General features: G+C 46.1%; 1 protein-coding gene across 2 annotated transcripts in view; it reads right to left on the bottom strand.

Moving 5' to 3' along the window:
- Positions 1–206: 206 nt before the first annotated feature.
- The window catches only part of OSBPL3 (oxysterol binding protein like 3), a 162,851-nt gene continuing 149,371 nt past the window's right edge, over positions 207–13,686 (bottom strand). The window contains exons 18-22 of one of the 2 annotated variants that reach the window (XR_013996587.1): positions 11,614–11,758; positions 7,987–8,113; positions 5,463–5,585; positions 1,460–1,673; positions 207–1,199 (exon numbers count right to left, since the gene is read on the bottom strand). Coding sequence is in view for 1 of the 2 variants with exons in the window: in XM_081102192.1 (XP_080958318.1) it covers positions 1,577–1,673; positions 5,463–5,585; positions 7,987–8,113; positions 11,614–11,758 (492 nt within the window). In the remaining variant the exon portion in view is untranslated. Of the gene's footprint in view, positions 1,674–5,462; positions 5,586–7,986; positions 8,114–11,613; positions 11,759–13,686 lie in introns of both variants that reach the window. The other variant, XM_081102192.1, reaches the window with a different exon arrangement.

Below are 13,686 nucleotides of genomic sequence, written 5' to 3' on the forward strand. Positions count from 1 at the left end.
GTCGCTTATTGTTTTTAAAATGCTAGTCACTCGCAGATGCCTCTCCGCTTAGAAAACGTAAGACGGTCCAACTGCTGGCTTGGTGCGACACTAAAAAATCATGCGTTCTTTTTTCTGCCATTTATTCTACTTTTTATTCATAGCCTTCTACGCGCTCGAGGTTACTATGTAAATATCTAAAAAATGTTTTCGGGAGAAATCTTTTTTACCACATCATTTTATTTCATACTCCATAGAATTATTATGAACATTAGAATAAAAGGCTTAAAAATTAGGCTTTGGTTTTCATGTAATCTGGGCCGAAGTCGGAATTGCTTTGGTGACACAATGGAACTACTGCACAAATTCTATTCTTGTCATTTGAAATGACACATTTACAAAGACAAAGTTCCCCCTTCGGTAGCTATGATCTGCATTATTCGGGTCGGCTGCAAAACTCGCAAAAGGGGGGCCTAAGTAAGAAGTGTGGGTGGGGGTACGACATCAAAAGCTGCACCAGGCACAACACCAGGAAGAACGTCAGTCCTCTACGTGTGTCTCTAAGGCAGATGGTCCAACTTTCTATACAAGAGCTAAAAGACGGTGCTTATTAAGAGGTAGAAAATACCAAAACAGTAAACAATCAACTATTTTGCTAACCTGTGACAAAGTCACACTGCTGTGTGGAAGGAGCTGGAGGTTTTACACTGAACTGGGACACTCCACACGGCAGAGATGTGGTCACACAGGGCGGGGAGCCAGGGGCGCTGGGAGCGGAAACCAGTTTCTTCACTTGTCAAGGATTCAGCTCTCACTCAGGAGAAATTTCCTCTTGCCTCTTCGGGATTTCATTCTGACGTTTAATTCATGAGGATTTCAGGGCTTAATGGTAGTTCCCCTGAGTGACGGTACGATTCTGCACAGGAGGCCATCAAACCATAGGGAGGGGTGAGCTCAGATGCTTCCTCTTCAAGAAGGCGCCAGGAGCATCTTCTATAAAAACACATGTCACTGAACTGATGACCTCTCAACCACCAAATTGCAAATCAAATCTTCTCCAGACTCCAGCACCAGCAGGATGGCTCTGTATGAGCAGGTCGGAGCTGTCTGAGGCAGAGACTGAGCTACCAAATTGAACTTGGGTGGTGTCCGCATGGGTGAGCAACCCTGGGCATTCTTCTCATTTCTTTCTTTCTTTTCCTTCTCCTTTCTTAATGCACCTGGGAGACATGGATTGTTTTCTCTCCAACATAATTTTATAAGGCATCCATTTAATCTGAAATTTCCTAACCTTTGGGAAATTAGTGTTAAAGCTTCTTTTGCAACCCACACATTAACATTCAATCTTTCATTTTTATTAAATACTTTATATATATAAAAAAAGCAATATCAAGGTGTTCTACATTCGTATAAACAATCATGATAACATTGGAAATTGTAAAGAACCCTAACTGAAGAAAATATATACTTGAATACTTACAACGCTAAGCTAAGCACAGTGATCATTCTAGGGAATGCTTTATAAGTACACAGACACAGGTGTGTGCGTGGGAAGGCGACACGGGAGAAAGACAGGAATGCATCGTTCTTGCCCCTTTCACCACAAGACAGGATGGTCCAGCTTGGAAAAACCGAGATCTTTCCTCAGTTCCAGATAGGTGCCGTTGCTCACCCAGGAGTCATCAGCGGATTTCCTGTGGGAGGTAAGGAGGTTGTGAGGCTCTGGACAGTCCTGTCCTCTCCCGCCCTCCCCCTCTTCCTCTCTGGCCTGCTGCCGTCCTCACATGCATGCAAGGCCCCTGACAGCCCAGTCCTGCAGCTGTGAGGAAAGTGCACACCTGGAAACCTTTCTCTTATTTCTGACTTTGTTCTGACACATACAGGCTGTCAAACATGGTGCTTCTGCAATAAGACAGCCACCACCTTGCTCACGACTGCGTAAAACTAAGTCAACCTGACTGCTCATATCAAGTGAGAAGTTAACATGAAAAACAAAAGGAGCAGGAAGCCATGCCGGTCTGGAGAGAACTGCCTTGGTTCATCATTCTTGGACAACATAATATATTATGTAAATCCAAGTTCAAAAGATGCAAAAGGTAAGAAGAGTTTTCCTACTCCTGTCTCCCAGTTCCCCCAGAAGCAATAGTGCATCAGCTTCATTCTTTCAGAGAAATTTCATGCATGTGTGAGGTACACATACACACACACACACACACACACACACACTCCACCCCTCTCCCATTTTTCACTCAACGGGTAGCACTGCGGCGTCCTACCCCTTGAGTTTTTGACATAACAATATATATTGGAGATCATTTTCCAGTGTCACAATAAGGTCAGCAAACTACAGCCCAAAGCCCAATTCCAGCCTTCTGCCTGCCTGCCTGTGTAGCAGTTTTACTGGAATATGACCATGCCAGCATGTGAGTACCGTCTGTGGCTGCTTTCATGCTGCAGCGCGGGCTTGCGGAATCACTGCTGAGCCCTCATGGCCTGCAAAGCTAACAATATTTACCACTTGCCCTTTTCAGAAAAAGTTTGGTGACTCCAACAATAAGAGATTCCTCATTTTAAAAAACACAGCTACTTAATATACCATTGCAGGGACGGCTGCAATTTAACAGGTAACCTGCAGGGTGGGCATTTAGGAGGTCGTTTTCAATCTCTAGCTATTATAATCGTGTTTATAATAATACTAGAGGCCTGATGCACGAAATTCATGCAAGGGGCTCGGCCCTTGCAGCCCCGGCTTTGTCCAGATGATCATTCAGCTGTCTGGTCTAATTAGCATATTACACTTTTATTATTATAGTATTACACTTTTATTATTATAGATAATACATGTATAATATCCTATCTTATATATACATGAGCAGTTACAGTAAAAATTCCTATAAGTAGAACTGCTGAGTCAAAGAGTACGTGTATTTGTAATTTCGATGGATATTGTCATGTTTTAGGAGCAAAAGCAGCGAGTGCCTGCTGTTCCACTCTCAGGAACATCCCCCCACACTGTCCCCTGCTCTAATACAGGATGTGTTTACAGGGAGCCAGCCTGCATCTCGGATCCTTCACTGCGAAACAGAGGCCTGATGCTGCCTAAGCTCTGGTTTCCACTTGAAATTCCCGGTGACACTGTCACTGCGCCTCAGCGGTGTGAATGGAGACACCCAAGGCCCCACAGTCCTCTCTGTCATCTCCTGTCCAATGCTGACAACTTTACAGAAAACCCAAAGGAAAAGGGGCCACGGCCCCTCGGCCACAGCTGTGCTGTCCTCTGCCACTGCAGACAGAGTCTGAGACGCAGGACAGCCTGGACGACACTTCATAGTTTGCACTTAATGTTCACTTGCTTCCCAGCGGCTCCCACAGACTTTGTGAGTCATTTTTGACGTTTCCACATTAGACCAAGCTGATGAATCTCCTTACCTAGTTCTTGGGCCAGTTTGGTTACCTACAACGTTTAATGATTCTGAAAAGGACTGTAACGAGCGCCTTTATAAATGCAGACTCTCCCTGTTTAAAAATGACACTAGGTGATTTATGAGGGGAAAAAAGAATTGACCTTCTTTAGGGTATATGTGTGTATCAGTTGAGCCATTTATCTATAACTTGCCTTAAAAAATAATTTAAGGTCTTTTTTTAAAAAAAATACATTTTATTGATTTTTTACAGAGAGGAAGGGAGAGGGACAGAGAGTTAGAAACATCGATGAGAGAGAAACATCGATCAGCTGCCTCCTGCACACCTCCTACTGCGGATGTGCCCGCAACCAAGGTATATGCCCTTGACCGGAATCGAACCTGGGACCTTTCTTTTTTTTTTTTTTAAATTTTTTTTTTAATATATTTTATTGATTTTTCACAGAGAGGAAGGGAGAGAGATAGAGAGTTAGAAACATCGATGAGAGAGGAACATCGATCAGCTGCCTCCTGCACATCTCCCACTGGGGGATGTGCCCGCAACCCAGGTACATGCCCTTGACCGGAATCGAACCTGGGACCTTTCAGTCCGCAAGCCGACGCTCTATCCACTGAGCCAAACCGGTTAGGGCTACGGTCTTATTTTTAAAAATATTTATATGAAGTTATGAAAATTTTGGGATGAAATTCTAGCCAGTTAATCTTTACCTGCTCACCACCCGAGTTTGTAAAAGTGATCAGAAGGGACCTGGCAAGATCCACATCAGCTTTGGAGGAAAAAGCATTGTATTTGGGGGATAGAACATTACTTGTTGCTCTTTAGCTGTTTTGGAAAACATACGTTATTGCTGCTGTGGTAGATTAGTAACTAATTCCTCCTAAAAGTGCTTCTGTTGTCCATTAAAAACCATCATCAACAAAAACAAATCCACCCAAACAACAAAAAAAAACCTGGTTGCCCTGAAAGCAAGACTCAGAGGAAGGTGAGGGCAGGAGCACCTGGCTTTTCCACAAGTGCCTGTTTTAATGCTGATTTAAGAAAATATTTAACAAAACCCCTAAAACCATATAGAGGCCTGGCCTGGCAGTCCAAGAGCCAGGCCCCAGTCCAGGGCATTCCACGGGGTCCTTCCACAGGTCACACACCCCTTCCCCTAACCCCCGTTCCCTGGGTCTTCATTTCTTTCTTTTTGGGTGTGTTTTAATATATTTTTATTGATTTCAGAGAAGAAGGGAGAGGGAGAGACAGAGAGAGTGAGAGAGAGAGAGAGACAGAGAGAGAGAGAGAGAGAGAGAGAGAGAGAGAGAGAGAGAGAATCATTGATGGGCTGCTTCCTACATGCCTCACACTGAGGATCAAACCTGCATCCAGGGCATGTGCCCTGACTGGGAATCGAACTGTGACTCTTGATTCACAGCTCAACACTCAACCATTGAGCCACACAGGCCGGGCTTTTTTTTTTCCTGTTAAAATAAAAGAGGCGGCGAAGGGCCGATGACCTCTGATGCCCCTTCTACAGCTTTATTTTTTTTAACGGGACCTTCTTGGCAAGTTACTTTAAAATGAATAGTACATGTTCCAAATCCAAGCCCAAGGGCATTGGAACTTCTGCAGTTTGGACACTTGGTTCCATGTTGGTAGCCAGTGGGGTGATCCTTAATGATCTCTCGCTGTGTAAAACACACCTCGGTGGGGGACCACGCTCAGACATGGATTTAACAAGCTGGCAGGCCTCGGGGGGCCCGGTGAGGGCGGTCTCCTTGCTTCTCCCACACGCACTCACTGAGCACCTCCTTGCAAACTCACTGGGCCAGACGGCCTGAGACACAGCAAAGGAGGCAAGAAGACAGGACTGCTGGGGAGGAAGAGGCTGGGACAGCTGAGCCCAGTGTCACAGAAGGTCAGCCCTCACAGAGGGGAGGTGTCACCACTCTGAAGCTGGAAACACACCAAGGGCCTCTTATTTGGGGAGGAGACACCCCTGCTCACTCTCTTCATACCAGAAGCATCAGGTGCCGCCAATACCCACCAGCCAATACCCGCAGGGCCTGGGCACTCACCTGAAAAACCGCGGCTGGTGCTCCACGTTGTTCTCCTCCAAGACCCGCCGCCTGTCCCTCTGCAGCTGCTCAACCCTCTGCTTCTGCACCTCGGCTTCCTCCACGTTCCCTTCTTCCAGAAACCTGAGGCGTGGAGGGAGAAACAGAGGAACTCAACTCCACGAAATGTAGCGACGTTACTGCTGAAACTGCAGGTGTCCAAAATGGAAATTCCATACACTCTCCTATACATAAGGCCCTTCTCCAACCCTTAAAACAAGATTGTGAGGTCGTCAGGGAAGATCTGATTTTTTAAATTGGTGATATATACATACTAGTATATATCAAAAAACTATGTCTATACAAAGTAATTTGGAGTAAAGTCTCCCACTCACCCTTGTCTCTGATTCTTGCTACCTGTTTCCTGCCCACCCCACCGTCACTCCGCAGGTAAGCCCCTGCTGTTAGTTTCAGTGCATTCTTCTAGACTCTGGAATCTAGAGAGTCCTTATACCAATAAAGCAAACATTCTTACCTCCTCTCTCTCCCTTTTGAAAATATAAATGGCAGCATGCTACAATACTGTCTATGCCGTGGCTTCTTTTGTTTTACCTTTTATTATTTTTATTTTTTTTAATATGTTTTATTGATTTTTCACAGAGAGGAAGGGAGAGGGACAGAGAGCTAGAAACATCAATGAGAGAGAAACATCTATCAGCTGCTTTCTGCACATTCCCCACTGGGGATGTGCCCGCAACCAAGGTACATGCCCTTGGCCGGAATCGAACCTGGGACCCTTGAGTCCGCAGGCCGATGCTCTATCCACTGAGCCAAACCGATTAGGGCTTACCTTTTTTTAAATTCTCACCCGAGGATATTTTTTCCGTTGATTTTTTTTTTTTAAGAGAGAGAGTGGATGGGAAGGAGAAAGAGGGGAGGAGAGAGTGAAACATTGTTGTGAGACAGACACATTGATTGGTTGCCTACTGTATGCACCCAACCTGGGCCAGGGATTGAGTCTGCAAACAAGGTACATGCCCTTGACCTGGAATGGAACCCGCAACCCTTCAGTCCACAGGCCGACCTCTAACCACTGAACAAAGCCGGCCAAGGCTTGTTTTACCTTTACTTAACAATACAAGGTGGGGAGAAAGTAGCTTTACAGTTAGGAGTACCTGAAACAGAGTTTATTCTTGTATTATTAATTATTTTATTATTTTCTAAATGAACAACTATAAACCTACTTTTGCTCCACCCTGTATATCTTGGAGATCTTTCTTGGTATAACACAGACATCTTAATTTTTTATTAGCTGCATAATATTCAATTGTGTGGACATACCTGAATTTATTTAAATAATTTCCTACTGACAGACATTGGGGATGCTCCCAATTTTTAAACGTAATTTATCATTAATGCTGCAATGAATGACCATGTGTATCTGTCATTTTGTGCGTGGGTTAGTGTACCTGTAAGGAGAAATTTCTAGAAGTGAGATTGCTGGGTTAAAGGGTGAGTTTGTAATATATATATATATATATATATATATATATATATATATGCATATAAAACCAATCGCACTTCATGGGGATTATACCATTTACATTGCCACCAGCAATGTTATTAGTGTGCCTTTGCCCTATAGCCTCAGCGTACACCACACTTTTGAGTCTTTGCTATCTGATAGGTTAAGAAATGGGACGTCAATGGGGTTCTAAAAATTTCATTTCTTTGAGTGAGATAGAGCATCTTTCATGTTTAAGGGACATTTGCATTTCTTATTTTGTTACCTGTTCATTTTCTTATGTCCATTTTTAAAATGAGTTGATCTTGATTTCTAGAACCAATTCATGAAATGAGTTGCAAGTACAGATTCCTCAGTTTGTCATTTATCTATTCACTTTGGGTATGTATTTTATTTACTTTGCCATGAAGGGTGTTGATGGATCTTTCTTTCTTTCTTCCTTTCTTTCTTTCTTTCTTTCTCTTTCTTTCTTTCTTTCTTTCTTTTAATAAAGTCAAATTTTACCCTTTTTTTTTCTTCTTCTGGGTTTTGGGTCTTAATTGGAAAGGCCTCGGGGGAGAGATAATTCTTTCCATTTTATAAAGTAGGAATCTGAGGCTGAGAAAGATTAAAAGACTTATATGTTGCACAGCTTGTTAGCTGCAAACAAAGAATCAAAAGTTAGATCTCAATGCATCAAAATAATTTAAATTCTAGGGGTGGAGGAGGAGGATGTTTTTTATTCTTTCAACACACAATAAGTTTTCTTTTTATTGAATGCAGTAAAACTCTTAAAAATAAACACTTCTTTGATACTTCAGTAGAAATGGGGCTCTACTGATGACTGAACGTCACGCCACACACAGCGCTAAGCTGGGCTCCGTTCCTGCCACACGGCTGCTTCACGTCCCCCCGGCCCTCTGTTCCTGATGACATTCTCTCTCTCAGGTCCCTCTGGTGCCCCAGGAGTTGTTAATAACAGTCTTTATAAAAAGTTTTACATCTCTGGAGACAAAGATAGAAAAAAAAAAAAATCCTTACCTTTGGTCTGGCCTAAATCGAGTGTCAGTAGGTGGTAATAAAGTCTTCAAGGATGAATCAATTTCATTTAATTCTAGTGCGAACTGTGTGAAGCCGTAATATTGCTCATAGTCTTTGGGCATGGGATCTACAAGAAAAAGAGATCATTCATCCCTAACTTGCATTTCATTTACTTTACTTTTTCATTGCATTTATGTTACTTTTTAATTCCTTCACCTTTTTCATCTCAGACTGGCCATCATTTCTCTCAGCTCTGAACTCTTCCATTTCTATTAAAATATCCTGGTTAGCAAGCAGAGGCTGAACACTGCCCTATACATTTTCTTCTCTGCAAGTTTTCTCCTACCTACAAGGATAAGGCCTCTGCTGTATGGTCGCACAGCAAATTTATAAAACGCTGTGAAATTTCTAGACTGTTTAAGCTATAGAAATTGTTCATTTACTAAAATAAACATGTAAAAAAAACTCTTGGTCCATTTTCCTGACAAACAAGACTGCCACTCTAGAATCCAGGTGTGTTCTTTAAAATGCTCACCCAAAAACAGAGAGAGAGAGAGAGAGAGAGAGAGAGAGAGAGAGAGAGAGGAAGAGAGAGAGAGAGAAAGACAAACATCGACTAGTTGCCTTCTGTAGGTGCCCTGACTGGGGATCGAACCTGCCACCCAGGTATGTGCCCGATGGGGAATCAAACTGGCAGCCCTTCAGTGCACAGGACAACACTCAACCAACCGAGCTGCTCCTGCCGGGCTAGAGAATCCATTTTTCATTTGAGAGACGTCAAATTCTTCTAAAACTCTGTCTACTTCCTAAAATAGTGTTGAACTCCTAGCAAGTGGTCAATAAACGTTATTCTTTCTTCCATACCTGCCCTTCTTCTCACGTATTTTAATGTAAAACCATCTCAGCAGAAGCCAGGAATGGAGGGATTATGCTGGCACAAACACAGCCGCTGGGACAGAGGGGACGGAGACGGGACAGGGAAGAAAGCTACCGGGTCACTGGCATTTCACAGGCTGGGACCACAGAGTGCTCCAGCTGCACAGGAGCCAAGGGGCGAGCGGCTGGGGAGATTCAGAGGCCCCCAGGCTGCCGCTGCCAGGGCAGGCCCAGACGGCACAGGCCTAGGGGCGAGGCTGCTGCCACCTGGCAAAGGGTGGGCCCACTGCTGCAGCTTAGCCTGCCGGTGGCCACCACCTAGAGCCCGGGGACCGTGGAGGCAGGGCCACTGCCCCAGTGGGCCCAGAGGGTTGGACGTGGAACCAGAGAGAATTATTCTGGACCCTTACGATCTAATGACATTTTTTCCTTGCTGGTTCAGGCTTGCCTGGGGCCTGTCATCCCTCCATGTCTCCCTTCAGAATGCCGATCCTTTGCCTGTCACCACTGTATTTTGGAAGCACATTTTGGGTTCCTAGGCTCACAGCTGGAGAGGATGAATCACACCTCAAGCCTCACCCACGCCTGACATGATATTCAGATGAGACTTTGGACTTCAGAGTTGATGCTGAAATTAGGTAAGGCTTTGGGCGGTTGTTGGCATGGAATAAATAGATTTTGCCTGTAAGCAGGACAGGAATCTGAGGCCCAGAAGCAAAATGTTACAGACTGAATGTATCCTCCCAGAATTCACAGGATGAAGCCCTCCCCTCCGTGTGGCCTCTAAGGAAGTAATGAAGGTTAAATGAGGTCAGAAGGATGGGGCCCTGAGCCGGTGGCCGCCTGCAAGCCAGGAAGAGGTCCCTCGCCAGAGCCCAAAGGTGCCAGCACCTTGATCTTTGATTTCCCAGCCTCCAGAACTATGAGAAAATAAATTTCTATTGCTTAAGCCAGTGTGTGGTACTTTGTTATAGCTGTCCGAGCAGATTCATGGAGACATATTGCTCTAACTTGAATTCCAACTAAAAATCAAGCTAAAAATGCCCAAATTTACATATTGGGTAAGTCAAACATAGGCTAATGAAATCACTCAAAGCCCGAGCTCTTGTTGCTCACATACACGAATACAAATATTTTCCATGAACTTTCTTCAGGCCTTTTTTTCCCCAGACCATTTTTGAAGTTTCAGAAGTCCTTTTTGTCAAATTCTAGGTCTAATGTTCTGAGTGTCCTAAACATGAAAATCATTCCAAAGCTTCCTAATGTGCCTTCAAACATCTATCCCCGTCTCCATGCCCCAGAGTGAGGACAGCGGTTTTCCTTGGAGATGGGCCTGGATGCTCGGCCCAGGCAGAGACCTGAAGTCAGTGAACAACACTGACAACAAGAGCAGCAGCTCACATAGTGCTCTTTCATCAGGGTTCCACTTTAGCACCCAGAGGGGACGTAGCTCTGCTCTGTGGTACACACTTTAAGCAAAGGAAAGTGAATGCTTCATTTGCAGGATGTCACGTGTGTCCCTGAGCCTCTGCAGCTAGGACCGCGGTCACGGCACCAATCCCTTCTCACTGCACATGACCTCTGTGGTGGGGGAGGATGAGGCCGCCGCCCTCTGAAGGAGACACTGTTGGCTGCCCATTCTGCAGCATCTCCCTTCCTTCCTTGCTAATGGAGACCGCTCTGGTCAGGCGGCACTGTGTCCTCCTCGCGGATGCATCTACCCATCCAACTCTCTCCTGCCTACCCGGTTGCCCAGGATTGCTGTGGGATGGGTCTGACCCGCTTCAGGCTGACAAAATGTAAAGGCATTTCCTGGGGGACCCTTGGAAACACTTCCTTCCTGAGGAAGGCGAGGCACAGCGGAGAAAGCTCTTTAGTCCTCCCTTCTCCCCGCTCGGCAAGCTGCCCCGTGGGGATAAGATACATTTACATCCACGAGGGAAACATCATGGTCATATTGGGAGTCACAGAAGGTGCCCTCAATGATCTGTGCTCCCTACACAGGGTGCCTCTCAGCAACCCTGGGCCCCCCGCCCCTCGCTTATCATTAAGTATCGGCACATAGCCTCGTGCTTTAAGCCACCATTAGAATGGTTTTCTTGTTTTGTTTTGATTGGCCCAAAATATCCCAGTGGTGGCCTCTCAGCACGAGGGGTTTATAATGTGGCCATGACTGGGAAACACACTTCGGAGATGAACTAAAGCCTGCGCATGCTCTGGGGACCTGTTAGGGAGGTCTGGCTTCCCTGGTGGCCCTTCCACAGCTGCTTCCGGGCTCAGCATCCTTGTGGGATGGCAGGCGCGGCCAGAGTGGCTGTGGTGCTGGATGAGTCTGGGGGAATCCCTGACTCTTGTAGAACCCCCAGGTCACCCTGTTTTTCCGGTAGCACTTTTCTCTTGTTCTACTAAAGAACCGCTTCTTGTCCTTGACTGATATCCCTTCTGTGCCCGGGCACAGGCACAGGCACAGGCGGCTGGGTGCTGATGGAAGATGGTGGCCATGCATTAGCTATGGCCTCATTCTGGGATAAGAACCCAGGGCCTCCCAGAGCGACAGAGATGCTGGTGATGAGCATGGGAATGAGTCTGAGACCTGATCCAGTGAATGAAAGAGGGACTGACAACTCAGACCCAGTTAGAAGCAGCCTGGAGACTCCATGGCCGCTGATGCCCACCGCCGACGCCCGCCCCTCCACAGTTCCTCCCGCCACGCCCCCACCATCGCCTGGGGCTGATGCTCCTGATACTGACTGGCTCTCCAGACACAGGTGGAGGAGGACGGGCCGCCGTAGTAGATGCTCTCATGCCATTTCCCGAAGAGCCGGTGCACCGCCTTCCCACTCTTGTCAAACACCGTACCTTCGATCTCGCGGGAGTTCGTGCTCCAGTATTTTGCCTAGGATTCAAAGGGGAGTCGTCTATTGAGTACTTTGGGGTCAACTTATTACAGACATGAAGAGGGGGAGGGAAGAGGAAAAGGAAAGAACCATAAGGGAAATTCTATATTGCATATAGTTTGCCAGTTTTGGACTCTATCTCTTTTTTAAAATCACACTTTTAATTATTTAATAAAAATTAATAGCTAGTTCTTCAGAGTTTGCAATATCAACCAGCCAACATTTGGTAATTTTGTGTGTGTGTAAGATACTTTTTTCCCCCTACTTTTTCTACATGCAAAGAAATAGGAAAGCTCACTTCTACATCAGCCAAATAGTGTGGTTGGCCTGTAAGCCCCCACACATGCCCCGACCAGGGCCGCAGATCGAGCCTGCAACCGAGGTACATGCCCTTGACCCGAATCAAACTCAGGACCCTTCAGTCCGCAGGCCCACGCTCTATAGACTGAGTCAAACTGGCTAGGGCCTGACAATTGCAATTTAAAAGAAATGGAATTCGTGTAATTTTTTTCTCTAAAGGCACAAGATTGTCTTTTGTAAACCAATAAAGGTGGCTGCTTTGTAAACCAAGAAATTTTCTAGCATCCCCCCCGCCCCTCCCAAATCTAGACCTGTCCCTCCAACCACAGGAACCTGAGGCAACGCATATTCACACTGTGGTTGGTCCTGGCCTGAGACCAGCTGGGCTCAGCTCAGCCTGGAGGGCTTTATACAGTACTACACCGCACCCAGCAGAGGGAGCTCTAACTCCCTAGAGTTGATTTTTCCCAGATCTTTCAATTACCTGGCTGCCCTACAAAATCTCTACGGAGAAAAAAAAAGAAGGTATTACTCCATAAGTCGAAAATCCAATTGCTGTTTTCAGCTAAAGCAGGATCTATATTTGGAAACCTATAAAGTTGAGTGGCATTTTCAGGCCACATTCCTAGCCTGGTAAATAAGGGAGAAAGGGCGGAGTGCAGCAGCCTCTCCACCTGAATCAGAGATTCCTAAGCCAGTCCTCGTGTCCTGCAAAAACGAGAAAGATATAAACACTGTCCAGGCTCCGCAGTTTATTCCGAAACAGGACTCACTTTTTTGCAGATGTCTGCCCACAATCCATTGCTGGGAAGAGGCCGGGACGCCAGAAGCAGCGGTCCTGCTCACTGCAGCGCCTGCATCTGCTCTCAGGCTCTTTCAACACCAGGGACGCGCTCAGTGTCCGCACTCTTCCATCGCTCATGGCTACGAACACCTACTCTGTCCCTCAGTGGGCAAGTGCACGTGGGTGGCAGGGTTCCTTGGGCAAAGGCTGGGCAAGGGGGCTCACGGGAGCAGGGGTGCGCACATTCCCGCGCCCGACGGCCCTTTGCTTCTCTGCAGGGAGCTTAATGACGCTTTCAGGCAGGGCCATGCTTATTTTATGTGAGTCGCTACCAGGTTTACGTCTGACTACAACCCAGCTTGACTTATGGGGTGTAAGAAAGACCCCAGTCCATCTCTCCATCATGCCCCCCACCAGCTACCGGTGGTACAGAGAGGTACCCCATGAAGTCCCATAATTAGAACCTAACAACTCTGCTTAGAACTTTGATCTGAATTCAGTGCAAACATTTTTTTGAGGGGGTAACACTCCAAGGCAGTGGTTCTCAACCTGTGGGTCGCGACCCCTTTGGCAGTCCAACGACCCTTTCACAGGGGTCGCCTAAGCCCATCCTGCATATCAGATATTTACATTACGATTCATAACAGTAACAACATTACAGTTAGGAAGTAGCAACGAAAATAATTTTATGGTTGGGTCACAACATGAGGGCCAGAAGGTTGAGAACTGCTGCTCCAAGGCCATGTTAAGTACTTGAGATTTGCAACAGCAAGAGGGGATCTGAGGAAGAGGAAGAAAGGTGGGAGAAGGCTCCAGTTGAGGCTGGTGCAGCCGTGGGCAAAC

Source organism: Myotis nattereri, assembly GCF_964212035.1.
Source record: "Myotis nattereri genome assembly, chromosome: 11".
NCBI lineage: Eukaryota > Metazoa > Chordata > Mammalia > Chiroptera > Vespertilionidae > Myotis > Myotis nattereri.